The sequence below is a fragment of the Chionomys nivalis genome, chromosome 7, assembly GCF_950005125.1.
Source record: "Chionomys nivalis chromosome 7, mChiNiv1.1, whole genome shotgun sequence".
Taxonomy (NCBI): Eukaryota; Metazoa; Chordata; class Mammalia; order Rodentia; family Cricetidae; genus Chionomys; species Chionomys nivalis.
Genome location: NC_080092.1, coordinates 10,808,467 through 10,823,415, shown reverse-complemented (window position 1 = coordinate 10,823,415; position 14,949 = coordinate 10,808,467). Strand labels below are relative to the sequence as shown.

The 14,949-nt window shown below is 40.1% G+C and overlaps 1 protein-coding gene across 1 annotated transcript in view; it reads right to left on the bottom strand.

The window, feature by feature from the left end:
* Crebbp (CREB binding protein) overlaps nucleotides 1-14,949 on the bottom strand; it is a 141,203-nt gene that overhangs the window by 21,231 nt on the left and 105,023 nt on the right. The window contains exons 15-19 of the mRNA XM_057773552.1: nucleotides 14,650-14,829; nucleotides 13,498-13,687; nucleotides 6,840-6,958; nucleotides 5,765-6,004; nucleotides 5,286-5,374 (exon numbers count right to left, since the gene is read on the bottom strand). Of these exons, the coding sequence (XP_057629535.1) occupies nucleotides 5,286-5,374; nucleotides 5,765-6,004; nucleotides 6,840-6,958; nucleotides 13,498-13,687; nucleotides 14,650-14,829 (818 nt within the window). The remainder of the gene's footprint in view (nucleotides 1-5,285; nucleotides 5,375-5,764; nucleotides 6,005-6,839; nucleotides 6,959-13,497; nucleotides 13,688-14,649; nucleotides 14,830-14,949) is intronic.

Below are 14,949 nucleotides of genomic sequence, written 5' to 3'. Positions count from 1 at the left end.
TAAAATCAAATATTGAGTCAGGGTTTAAAATAGAAAATTTTACTTTGAACAACAGTATGAGAAAAAAAGTCTTTTAAAAGCAAGTTAAACTGGAATAGCTTCATTTTTTTAAAATGGAAATTTTATGCTTGACAGCATCATGAGGTTTTACTTCCAATATTAAGCCAGATCTTCAAACGTGTGACAATGTTGAGCACCCGGAACCATTTTTGTTGTTACTGTTTATTTGCTATTTTCTCAAGTTAATCAACTCAGTTAATAGTAATTGTGTTACAATACAAATGAAACCAAATCCATATTCTAGACAAACACTTAACAGAAATGCAGTCAGGGTCAAAGACTTTCCAGCCATTTATTAATAGGAATATACAGAGAAAAAAAATGTGATATATTGTATATACAATACAATATATGCAAACCCACAAACAATTTTTGAAAAGTTTTGTTTCACTTCTAAGCTGTGATTTGAATTTTGGTACTGGGACCAATCATTCATGAGATACATGGCGAATGAGTGTTCTGACTTGGTATCAACCCAAGTTAAGCAAATTTAGAGAGGTAATCTTTAAATAGCACAATCTGCATTTGAAAATTTATTATCCACCATCCCAATTTCTTGTGTGATATAACATGAGCCTGGGCTCATGTTGTTAAGTGACAACAATTAAAATAAAGACTTAAATGTTTGGAAAGGACATGAATGAGAAGTTAACAAAAAGGCAGATTCTGCATAAAACAAGATGAGCACACAAAAATACTATAAAATAAACAAGCTGAACAGAGGTAAATTACACAGGCAAAAAGATGAGCATAAGCTAGCAGCAGCAGTACAATAAAATGCGGGTTTAGCGCTCAAAACTACATCTACAGGATGCCAAGAAGGATTAGTATTAAGGACACTGATGAGACTTGGAGCACAGGCTGATCCTCCAGTACAGAGCAGGAGGCACTAACTATGCTCTCACACACTCACTCGTTCATCACTCAGCCGCATGCTCACTCACTCATCACTCACTCAGCTACAGAACAAGACATGAGCCACCAGGAGAGGCCCCCACAAGTCCCAGTTTTCACCTTCATTAAAACATTGAGCATTTTGTCCACAGACTTCACTAACTGACACATGTAGCCAATTTAAAGCATAAAACTTCATTCAGAACATTCATAATATCTTCAGGTTATCCAATTTTTCACATTCTGTTGATGAACAGGGCAGATTCTTGCCAGGACAAGATTAAAAACTGACTAGGAACAGACAGTTTTGTCTATTTTTGAGTAAACCATAGTAATGTCCTTGTCATTCACAATTTTGTAAATATTCTTATAGAGCCTTTAAAAATTCTTCCACATACAGCAGGGCACAGTATAAGCAAACATTCTCTCAAGCCAAGAACTCTGTTAAAAATAAAGCATAGAACTAAGTGATCCATTCATCATATAAGCAAATGTACTACTGGGGGACAGCAAGAACTGCTGGGCAGTTTGAAGTGAAACTACCATAATCGTAAGTTGAGTCTCGATGATTTTAAGAACTTGGAAAAACTCTTAGCGTTTTCAGTCAGTCATTAAAGCTTCACAACACATAAGACACGAGAACACGCACCCATTGTTTCCAGTGTGGAAACTAATGCACAGAGAAGCACTGATGAGAGCCAGTCTGGGAATGGCCAAGAAAACCTAAGCTCTCTGTGTGTGGCGGCCAATTCCCACTCCTGAGAAGCTCAAGGTCACAAAATTTGAGGGATAGTATTAAGACTCTAGAGTCTGTCCCAAAGCACTGGCAGTGAATTTACACATAATCAAGCCTGTTCATTGAGAGGACAGGGCCAATAGCCTCACTCCATCCACCTTCACTGAGATGAAGAGAGTGCAGAACAAGGCAGCTTTCTAATGAAGATGAAATTTTATGTAGACGGTCGTTATTATGACAAAGTCTACACTTCATTCTCCCTAAAAATAAAGGTTCAGAAGTTCACTTCTTAACCATTACCAATCTGGATAACACTGTCTTGTGTGAAGGAAGTAGTGTGATGAACATGGAACCGTGAAGGAGAAATAGTTCACGTAATCCAATGATAGTACAAATCTGGGTTGCTAAGTTAGCAATGTAACTATAGAGTTTAGCTGTGAATGAAAGTAGTTTACTGTATATTTTCAAATGCAGATTGTTTTAGATACTCTATCAGTATTTATAAACTGGAGTACTATAGATAATGTCTACATTATCTTCAGATCATTACTGGAAAAGCTCCAACAGTTTCCTCAAAGTAAGGTACTTTCCGATTTTAAAAATGTAGATCCAAGTGAAAATGTAAGCGTCCACTAGCACAAACATTAAGAATTTCACTTGTTTTAACGGTTTGTAGCATGTTTCACTGATTTAAGTGCCTAAAACTTTAGCACAAGTGACAACGGAATTTATTTGGAACACAATAGTGTTCAGTCAATTTGAAACTAATGATGAGCAATCAGAATGCTAATTGTTGAATTTGGTCGCTGCTTTCTTAGAATTACAGGGTAATGATCAATTCATGTACTTTTTTAAGAGCACAGAGGGTACAAATGGCTAAAACTTTTGAGATGTATCAGACATAGGATACAACTCCTGTATTTATACTTTTGTTTAGTAAAAGTGAAGTTCTACACAAAAATAAAATTAGGTATTTCAGCACTTCCAGAACAGTCCTAGTGTTTGACCTCTATCACTGAACTTTCCTGACCCTACCAGCTCAATTGACCTTTAATTGCTCTCAGAGGATGGGCCCTGATCTGTGAAAGTCATTACAAGGAGTCCCTAAGCAACCAAGAACAGTGAAACAATGCAAAGGCCCAAATACTTAGGGGAAGCCAGGTGCTGTGGCCTCTGCCTGTCATTCTAGCACTCAGGAGGCTGAGGCAAGAAAATCAAATGTGAGGTCATGTTGAGCTACAGCGAGACCCTATCTCAACAAAACAAAACCAACCAACCAAAAATAAATAAACGAATAAACAAAAAGCAAAACCAGTCAACCATATAAACAAATTTACAACTTTATATAAATCACAATGGTCTTCAAAGTACATTCCTATGCGCTATCCCATTGAAGACAGGACAACAAGAGCCAGTTAGGAGAGATACTACTGCGCTTGTATCTTCAACAAGGTTAAGTTTGATACATCATGAAATGTATCGCAGGGCTAAGACAATAAATGGAGGGGACAAGGCATAATACATGGTCATTGTGGGAGGATCCCCTGAGGGGTTATGGCATCCTTCTCAATTTTGTCTCACAATGTTTCTACTGCAAGGCCAAGGGTGACAGACACTGCATAAGCAATGTTCTGGAGTCTATCCATAGTACTAGTTAACAACAAACAACACCACAGACCACAAAACAAGACACCTGCACAACTACCCCCACCAAACACTTCTACTTAGGAAGGGGAATGTTTAGTTGTTTTCACCAGGACAAGTAGTTCAGGCTGCACTTCTACTAGAGATGACCCTGGGAAGGGTCATCAGAGCTGGAGAATTATAGACTGATCACACAAGATTTAGGAGTCTTTCTTTTTTGATTATTTAAAAAAATTATTTATTTATTTGTATGCACATGTGTGCATGTGAAGATCAGAGAGCAACTTAGGAGAGTCCATAATCTCCTTCGACCATGTAGGCCCAGGGATCAAACTCTGGTCATCAAGTTTGACAATAAATGCCCTACACCAATAAGTTGGCTGCCTTGTCAGCCATCAAATTCTCTCTTTAAAAAAAAAAAAAAAAAAAAAAAAAAACAGCAATTGTATAGGAGATATCATGAAGATAGTTACATTTTCTTTTATAATTACAAGTACAACTCCAAAAAATATACTTAAGAAAAAAAATTCAAAATTCCAAATTTGTCAAACCTATGTATAGGTATCTTTGTATAAGTCAACAGTCCTTTTTTGTTATGGCCAAAATAAGTGAGAGTCTAACTATCCAAAGGGCCAAACCATGATGTAAATGCTCAAGCCCCAAGATGGAGAACAAATGCAAAAAAGTTCCTTGTTGGTCACATAGAGGCTCCCATTGCTGGTTTACAAAGTGCAGTCAACAGTAATGACTTCAGTGCAAGTCACAGCTTGTTCTTTAAGGCACGAAGTCTTAACAAGGCAACAAGAGGTCTCATAATACAACTGACAGAAAGGAATTTCACTTCATCTTAGCAAAAAAGCACATTAGCATTAAGGAATTTAATTTTCAAAATAAGCTTCAAACTACAGAGGTTATTTGTATATCATCATTCATTGTCCCTCTACATAAGAGTCTAACCACCTTAACATTCCAAAAGGATGCCAACTATTTTCCAGGCAGGCTTACCACTCTCAAAGACAGTAGCATATAAAACAAAGTAGTTTTTAAAACAAATAAAAACAAAACAAACACCAGGGTCTCGCTGTGCTCCCACTGGTCTCAGGAGAGCTAGTCTTGAATTCATTAAGGGACACCAGTACTCACGTTGCAGTGTTAGCAAAGAGTACCCTTGTGTTCTTTTTCAAAAAACAAAGCAAAAGCAAAAACAAACAAAAACCCCTACAAGTCTACCAGATCAGCAAGGCCAAACGATGTAGGTTATGTATTTTCTGTAGAATAAATCCAACTTCCTATATTCTAAATATCTTTTTTTTTTAAAATATTTATTTTTATTATGTATACAATGTTCTGTCTGTATGTCTGCAGGCCAGAAGAGGGCACCAAACCTCATTGCAGATGGTTGTGAGCCACCATGTGGTTGCTGGGAATTGAACTCAGGACCTTTGGAAGAGCAGGCAATGCTCTTAACTGCTGAGCCATCTCTCCAGCCCCCTATTCTAAATATCTTAAAAGTCATTTCAGGCTTTTCCAAGGTTAGTCTTAACTTTGGCCTCTTGGCTACAGTTTTGTATTTCAAGTAATTACTAGTGAGCCTTAGCCCACAATAACATTAAATTTTTTACTTTTATAAATGTATGTTTTTTTTCCCCCTTGAGACAGGATCTCTCTACATAACCCTGGCTGCCTGGAACCCACTCTATAGGCTAAGCTGGCCTCGAAGTCACAGAGATCTGCCTGCCTCTGCCTTTAAGTGCTGGGATTAAAGGTCTGAGCCCCCATGTTCAGCAAATGTATGCTTTAAAATAAGGGGACCAAAGGGCACAGAAATTGTAGCATTTTTTTTATAGGAATTTCAGGAAATATGTAACACATCCAGGCTATGACAAAATGCACAATCCTCATCTTAACACCTTCCTTTACTTTGGAATACAGGGACCTACATGATGCTTACCTATTCTGATAGCTGTAGTAGGCTGCATCACGAGGAATTGTACATAGCTGCTTCCCATAACAGCACAAAGTCTGTGGGGAAAACTCATACTGCGAAAACAAAGAGAAAATATTAAACATATATCCCACTTACCATCCCCAAGTATCTAGCATGCTATGGAGTCACACCCAACTAGAACATGAGGTAATATTCTACCAATGTTCATAGCTGTTTCAGGACATTTTTTACTTTTAATATGACAGAATTGGCATATCTCTGGTTTCAGATATTACAGACAGATACAATGGCCAAAGGACACTGAGAGAGATCTGCCAGTGAGTACCTCTCACTTTGACCATGATACCACATCAACAAGGAAACTGTTACGAAGACTGCAATATTCCCTAGAGCTCCCAAGCACATGTTTATGGTCAGAATCTTAGTGTAACACCATCTTGGTTGGATTAACCAGAAAAATTTCTTTTCCAGAAATACTATACCTTTCGTCCACAGCAATATCCGAGAGACTGCATAACAGGGTCGATTTCTTGCTCAAAGACCTCTGCGAGTTTACTGCAAAATTTATACACCCGGGATGTCTTACGATTATATAGCCACGCATTGTTGAACATAAGCCAGACATCGTCCACATACTGCCAGGGTTCTTGGTACTGCCCTGTATCCAGCTTCCGTTTGATGGTAGAAAGGTCCATAGGATTCTTCACAATATCAAAATAATCCTAAAAAATAAAAACAGTCAACCTCATGAGTGAATCTCCCAAAGTTTAACAATAAAAAATCAGACATTCTATTCCCAAGAGTAAGAAATGAAGTGAAAAGAAGATAACCGCAAACATTGCTCTGATGTGACCGCTAATATGGCGACTGATAATGTGCACGTGTGACTAAATGACTGCAAAGGCAAAGCTAAAGCAAACAATAAAGGGATTATTAGAACACAATTTTAATGAAGATGAGGGGTTTAATTTGCTGAATAAAAATGGTAAACAAATGCATCAGAAAATGCATACTTCTACAGAAACAAAATGCAATTTAATGATTAACATAAACACTAATTTTGAAAGAGCACATGGCCTTTCCAAGTCTCCCAAGGATATCAAATAGGGATTGATTTGTATATCATAGTTGGCATTTTTATTCTTTAGGTCAATTCTTGTAGACAAACTGTACACAAAGCCTCTAATATAAAGGGGCTCTGTGCTAAAGCAAGTGGGCTTCAGGAACAGTAAATGCTTCTGACCCATCAATAACAGCTGACAGAGATTTTTATATGAGGGGGAAAATCCTCAAAGCAAGGTTACTTTACTTAATTTTAAGAGATGAAGCGCCGGGCGGTGGTGGCGCACGCCTTTAATCCCAGCACTTGGGAGGCAGAGGCAGGCGGATCTCTGTGAGTTCAAGACCAGCCTGGTCTACAAGAGCTAGTTCCAGGACAGGCTCCAAAACCACAGAGAAACCTGTCTCGAAAAAACCAAAAAAAAAAAAAAAAAAAAAAAAAAGAGAGATGAAGCAATAGATACTCAATGCTCTAACCCATCCTTCATATTAACTTACTGGGATTCCTAAGAGCTGGGGATCTACAGGCTGCCGAAAAGGTAAAGACTCTGGGTCCTGTCTGTAGAGTGCTTCTAGAGTTGGCATAAGTGCCTGGCGTAGCTCCTCAGGTTTAAAGACTAGAGGGAGAAAAACAATGGGAAGATAAATCACATAATGGGCACTCAGATACATCCATCATCACATTCAAACTACAAGCCTAGTGGCTTCTACTTCCCACCCACAATTCTTTCTGAGCACTCTGACATTTTATTCATCACTGAAGGAATTCTTGAACTAGAGGCCTAAGTTGGGGTTTCTGAACATAGTAAAGTGTGGCCTTTAAATCTGACACTGAGACCATGAGACAAAATAGAGCATGGAGGAGTTTGTTTCAACAAAAATTCCCAATCTTCAAATATTGCTGCAACAGAAAACGAGGTTAATTTCTAATTCTGCTTCCCTGACCAAGCTAGGCAGTAAATAAAGCCATTTCATTGCTGGGACCTTTTGTGAATTCTCTGGTGATGCTCTTCTGTTTGGCTCAGTTAAATTCAACTCACTTGAAATATACCTTTCTCTACTGCACCCCCATACACAAATGTAAACAATAACTAAACTACAAAAGTAGAAAGTCTCTGAAAGTTCATGGTGTTTCTTTAACATCTGCCAGTGCCTACTGCTCTCCCCTCTTAGCCATCACATTTCCCACCCATTCTGGTGTTACCATTGTCCTATAATTCCAATGCTCAGGAGGTCAAGGCAAAAAAGGACTGCTTTGAGTTCCAGGCCAGAGTGGGCTATGGGAGCGAAACCCTATCTCAAAGTAAGCCAGTCAGACAGCCAAAAATAAACAATTAAAAATACATAAATAAACCTGGGCGGTGGTGGCACACACCTTTAATCCCAGTATTCAGGAGGTAGAGGCAGGCAGATCTCTGAGCTAGTTCCTAGGCAGGCTTCAAAGCTACAGAGAAACCTTGCCTTGAAAACCAATTAAGTAAACAAATAAGCAAACAAACAAATACCTTCAAGATAGGACAGTCATTAGATGATAGAACACACCCTACTCTAGTCTTCAGGAAGTAGGTTAGTATGTTATAAACCTTGGCATTTCCTCCACAAAGAAAGTGAACAGAAAAATGTATGTTGAAGCAGTTCTGGTGGCTGATGTTGTGAGTGATCCAAACTTTATGGGTTTTTTGTTTGTTTTGTATTTTTCTGGCTGTGATGTCGAATGTCTTTAATCCCAGCACTTGGGAGATAGAAGTAAACTGATCTCTGTGAGTTCAGGACAGCTTGGTTTACACAGTGAGTTTCAAGCCAGGCCATACCAGCTAAGAATACATAGTGAGATAAAAGTTGTCATTTCTGATTGGAGATTCTAACTTGTCAAATTCTGGGAATTTATCTAATCATTTTTTTCACACGAAAGGTTAAAGGTTAACAGAGAAATTCAACTTAACATCCTCAGTTTAGGCATGTAAACACATGCCCCAAGTTCTCCATAATTTATCCTTATCAGAGCAGGGAACTGTCTTGTGACAGACACTGCCTCTTTTGCAGGACACCAGGCTGCTCTTGTCCTTGTACTGGCTCAAGGCCTAGATGAACAGAGAAGACACATTATAACATCTCCAGCACCTAGTAACATAAAGGTCCACTCAAGACATGCTCCAGTAACCTTGTAAATAATGAACATTCTTGCTTTTTTTCTGCTAACTTCATTCTTCTTTTATAAAACAGTTACAAAGGAGCACCTGGTTTTTGTTTTTTTGTTTTTGTGGATGTGAGGTGGGGGTGGGGTAATGTGCTTTTGTGTTTTTATCTTCTGAGACAGGGACTTAGTATGTATAGGCTAGAAATTTACTACATAGCCCAGGTTGGTTTTGAACTCATTATTCTACTGCCCCAGCCTCCCAAGTGCTAGGATTATAGGCTTATGCCACCATGCCTAACTCTATCCAGTATCCAGAGTAATGTGGTTATCCTAGTTTCATGTGTATACAGTGCTAGTGTGTGCACACGTGCAGAATGTGTGTATACAGCAGTAGTGTGTGCACACGTGCAGAATGTGTGTATACAGCGGTAGTGTATGCACACGTGCAGAATGTGGGAGGCCCAAAGCTGACACTCTTTCTTCATTGTTCTTCACCTTATTCATCAAGTCAAGTCCTGACGCAAACTCAGAACTTGTAAGAATAGCTAATCTAACTAGCTAGCTAGCTAGCTTGTTCCAAGGACCCCTTGTCTCTTCTACTTCCTGAGTACTAGAATAACAAGCAAGTCAATACACCTACCTGTCCCTTAAGTGGGATCTGCGAGTATTAAACTCTAGTCCCCATGCTTGCTGCTTGTACATCAAATACTGCTAAGCAACCTCCTCAGCCCCTTAAATAATTCTTTATTAGAAAACATCTAACCAAAAGCTTTTTCGTTCCAATAGATAAGAGGTTGACAAATTATTATGAAAATTACTACTTTCCATGAGTCAGGGTCTCAAAATGGCCTTCAACCTTTTATAATGACCAGGAAAAGTATATTTTATGACAAATTAAAATGAAAAGAAATTAAAGTTTGAGTGTCAAAAATAAAGCTTTTATGGGCACATAGCCATCCATTTTCACTTATTTGCATATCATTTGCTGCTGCCTTTGAGGCAGTCAGTTTTAACAGAGATCTTATAAAGCCTAAAATACTACCTAGCCTGTCAAAGAAAAGGCCTGCTAATAGGTGGGGGGGAGGTGGGAGGGCATACTGAGCTACACAGGGAGACCTTATCTAAAAAGTTTGCTCATGCTGGGTGTGGCAGTGTTGTGGGTCAATGGTTTGTACCCTGTCAACTGTATTTTAATAAAATGCTGATTGTCCAGTAGCCAGGCAGGAAGTGTAGGCAGGACAACCAGACAGGAAGTAGAGGCGGGTCAATGAGAACAGGAGAATTCTGGAAAGAAGGAAGTCCTAGTCTGCAGTCTTGACCTAGCCTCAGAGGAAGTAAGATGTGACTGCCTCCCCAAATAAGGTACTAAGACTTGTGGCTAACATAGACAAGAATGGACTACTATTAAGTTATAATAGTTAATAAGGAGTCTGAGCCACTAGGCCAACCAGTTTAAAACTAATGTAGACTTCTGTGTGATTTCTTTGGGACTTAACGACTGTGGGAACCGGGCAGGACAGAAAACCTCAGTCAACATGGCAGCACATGCCTTTAACCCCAGTACTCAGAAGGCAGAGATAAGTGAATCTCTGTACGTCTGCTAGTATTACATAGGGAGACCCCATCTCAAAAAAAAAAAAAAAAAAAAAAATTGCTTACAGGCTAATGAGATAGCTTATTAGGTAAAGCCACTTGCTGCCAAGCCAAGCCTGACAACCTGAGTTTAATCCATGGGATGGACCTGTATGATGCAAAGAATCAACTCCTACAAGTTATGCTCTGACTTCCACTTACCTGCATGTGTCATGTGTGGGCACCCTCATGCCCTCCAAAAAAAAAAAGGCAATTTTAGGGGCTAAAGAGGAAGCTTAGTGGTTAAGAGCACTTGCTGCTCTCTTCCTGGGGACTGAAATTTAGTTCCCATCACCCATGTTGAGTAGCTCACAACCACCTGTAACTTCAGCTCCAGGGGATCCTTCCATCTACTAGATACTGTAGACATACACAGTCTTAAAGAAAAGGTCTGCTCACTCTCACTCTTCTCCCCAGTGGTAAGCAAAGTGTCTGAATGTGTGTCACTCTGTTTAATTCATCAATTAAAGTCTATGTTAAAGAAAGTATTTTCAAATTCCTATCTTTACCATGCTTGTGTAATATGACTCCATAAGGAAAGAGAAGTCGGTAACTATATCAGAATCAAGTTCCCTGTGACTAATTAGCTGGTGTGGCACAGAATGTTATTACACTTTGCAAGCATCATAAGCTTCGTTCAGTAAGAATGGTAAACTATACACAATTCTCAAGTGTGTGGCTTATAACCCCCATGCAGCCCAATATGTAGTACTGAAGATTCAACAAAGTAGTTTTACATAAACTGAACAACTCAGTTTACCAATCAGTGAAGAATGTCCTAGCACTGTCCTAGGTCTCTCTGGAGTCTCTGAGATCCAAATGACCCCTAACACAGAAACACACTATGTTAGTAGTGGCACCGAGGAGGCAATGAATGGGAGGTTCTTCCAGTCTTTGTGGCCACACTACTCTGAGGAAAAAGAATGCCAGCCAACACAGTACATCCTTGATGAGGTAGCAGCATCAATGCTCTCGATAATTCTCATCTTCCCACATGTGCTGCCACTATATAATACAATAGGAGGTCACGCTGTGGAGCAGCAGCCTTGGGAACCAGCAGCAGGGTCAGCACAGGGGATGACAGCAGGAACTGCTTCTTTCCCCTGAAGACAGAGAACTTACAAGGGTGATAAATACAAAGCTGTCACTTGTTACTCAGCTGGGTGGTGGTGGCGCACGCCTTTAATTCCAATACAGGAGGGGGGGGGGGGGTGCAGAGGCAGGCGGATCTCTGTGAGTTCCAGGCCAGCCTGGTCTATAAGAGCTAGTCCCAGGACAGGTACCAGAGCTACAGAGAAACCTTGTCTTGAAAAACAAAACAAAACAAACGAACAAAAACCAAAGCTGTTATTCAGTTCTTGTCTGTGGCAAAGTTTTGTCCCAAAAAAAATCAACTAAGTGAGCCAGTTACTTCAAGGACAAATGACAATATTTGTGGCCAATGGTAAAATCTGGCCTTCATCAAAAATATTTTTGGAAAACTTTTGCTCCATGAGCTTGCTATTTTTCAAAGTTTTTAAGATTTGTTTTATGAAACTGACAGTGATACTGGAAACTGAGTCTTTGGAGAAGGGGGTTGATACAGCATCAAGTATGTCAGCACTTAGAACATGCTCATAACTCAATGACCTAGTACCTTGCAGTTGACCAAAGGATGACACTAACTCACCCTCAAGAGTCTCTGCTTGTTGAATTTTGAAGTATCTGTCAGAGCAGAGTACTCCTAGTTACCTGAAAGGGCCACGAAGAACTCCTCACCCAGTTCAAACAATATCATCTCAACAGAGTGTAGGGCAGATCTCAATAGTCCAACTCAGTCACCGTAACACTCTTCAAAACATTGCAGGATCACAAAATAATGTCACTTTCTTACAATTTTTGTTTGGAAAGATAATTTTTGTAAAAATGTGTTCATTGAGCCGGGCGGTGGTGGCGCACGCCTTTAATCCCAGCACCCGGGAGGCAGAGGCAGGGTGAGAACTCTCTGTGAGTTCGAGGCCAGCCTGGTCTACAAGAGCTAGTTCCAGGACAGGAACCAAGAAGCTACGGAGAAACCCTGTTTCGAAAATCAAAAAACAAAAAACAGAACAAAACAAACAAACAAAAAATGTGTTCATTGAGGTTAGCGATATCATTCTTGGGATGGGAGTGGGGTAAATGTTACCATTAACAGACATTAATTTAAATGAATTAAATATTTTATTTTCCTCAGTTTTACTTCTTCAAAGGATAAGCAATGACAAGATAGCTCACATAATCAAAAATCCACTGTACAAGGAATTCCCTTTCCCATGTGGAGCTTTACTGCCTCAGTCACCTACATTCTCTGCACTTTCTCAATTTCCAAGGTCAAGCAAGGGTCACTTGACAATCTTCCAGCATCCTACTGTTTCTTACCGTGGACACATCTTCAGTGGAGTACACTCAATTTCTACTTGCCCTGAGCTAACCTCATACATCTGGAGCTTTATATTCCCATGCCAAGCCAAGTCACAGCAGCTAGACAGCCCCTTACTCCTCTCCATCAGCACAAATCTCTAATTCGCACACATATGTGCTTGAAAGCACAACACACGGACAGTAATCATTTGCCTCAAATGAGAGCATTTTTGTCCAACAGCTCTTTATATCTGCCTCTGCAGAGCCTACAACCCTTAGCTTGTTCAATAATCCAGAGGCATTTTAACTCTGCCTCTCTAGTCTACAACATCTCATCTCAGAAGACAGCCATAGCCTCAGCCATAGCCTGTTATTGTTATTTTTCTCTTACATATGTGTGGGGGTGGGGGTGGGGTGTATGCAGTACTTGAGTGTGTGCAGGCGTGTATACCTCTGCATGCATTCATGGAGGCCAGGGGGACAACTGGAGTCCTGCCTTATTCCTTTAAGAAGTTTCTTACTAAACCTGGAGTTGTGGGGCAGTGGTGGTGCATGCCTTTAATCCCAGCACTCGGGAGGCAGATCTCTGTGAGTTTGAGGCCAGCCTGGTCTACAGAGCTAGTTCCACGACAGGCTCCAAAGCTACAGAGAAACCCTGTCTCGAAAAATCAAAACCAACCAACCAAACAAACAAAAACAAAAACAAAAAAACCTGGAGTTATGCTGGTGGTTGGCAAGCCCCAGCTTCTCATGTCTCTGCCTCCCACAGTGCACACCCAGCATTTTATAGGATTGCTAGGATCCCAACTCTGGTCCTCATGTTTGCCCAGCAAACTCCCTTACATACTGAATTTCTCCAGTCCCTGCTGTCTCCATTCTCAGAAGTAAAACTTAGAGAATGACAGGCAAAGAGCATAAAAGGAAATTTGTAATCATTTTCCCGCCACAGCTTTCAATCTTTGGTGTGGAAGCACAGCACAGTCTTAAGTTACAGAAAATGTGACCTACTTTTTTTGCGTGGCTGGGAAGGGGATGTTGACTGTGAGGCTGTGCCATTAGCACTGTTCTCTTCTTCCTCTTTAGCTTCTACTTTTACTTCGGGCTTCTTTTCTTCTACTTCCATTGGTTCTGATTTCTGCTCTGTTGTGTCTGTTTCTTCTTTTACTTGGGAAGATCCTTGTAAGTCCTCTTCCAACATCTTGAGAAAAATAGAGCCACAGAAGATAGATAACTGTCAGACCCCAAAACCTAGTCTATTTCTACTCTTAAGTCTCTTTGCATACATGGGTCATGGGTTTGCTAAGAGTTCTTTTGGTTAAAGGTACACGTACCATTTTTTTTTTCTTGTCAGGGAAAGGAACAAAATACCGCATGTCCACTGAATCATTTCATATAGCACTGACGCAATCATAGTTCTAATTAGTATTTTTTCAATATAAAAGTAAGCTTATAGCCGGGCAATGGTGATGCACGCCTTTAATCCCAGCATTCAGGAGGCAGAGGCAGGCAGACCTCTATGGGTTCAAGGCCAGCCTGGTCTACAAGAGTTTCAGGACAATCAGTACCACACAGAGAAACCCTATCTCCAAACACCAAAAAAAAAAGGGGGGGGGGTATGTTTATATGCTCAGTGAAATACTGATACATCTACTTGGGAAGTAAAAGTATCTTGGAAAACTGAAACAAGGATCAAAACCCCATGCTCTGAGATAAAGAGTGTGATATGAGGCTTGGACTAATTGGGAAATCTTTGTCCCACCTGAAGGACACATCCCACATCAGGTGGGACACTGGCTGCCATAAAGAAATATTAGTGTACTGATGAAAGAATTGTTCATCTTTTGAGGAAAATCAAGTATCAAAAGTTTTTATTTGCAATTTCCTGATTTTTAAAATACTGAGCAGTTCAAACAAAACCATAAATTTACAGGCTGGATTCAGCTCTTGGCTCCCAGATTTCAATTTCTTCCATAAGTTAGTAAACGAATATATCACCCCCTTCTACAAAACTAGAAATGAATGAAGAACATCATCAAAAAGACTTCTAGAAAAACGCCAACATTTAAAATGAATATCCAAACATCATGGTAGGTCCTGAGAATATATAGGTGAAGCTACCACACACAAGCCATGTATTGCCACCTGGGGAACAACATGTACCTCAGACCGAGGTTCCCCCTTGGATTCACCAGGATCAGGCTCAGCATCATCAGTCTGAACTTCTGTCTTTATTTCCTGCATGGGAACTTCAGGTCCTGGCTGCTGGGAACTGGTTTCAACACTGGTCACAGAGGAGGGAGTGGGGACCCTATTATCAATGCTGGCTGCTGCCTGAGAAAGCTGCAAAGATAATAATCATTCATCACTGTAAAGCAGACCACATCAATGCCTTCAGCTCCTGCCCTTTCAACCCCAGCTTTCTTTTTAGTATTTCTCTGTACAACCTAAGCACCTAGTAGA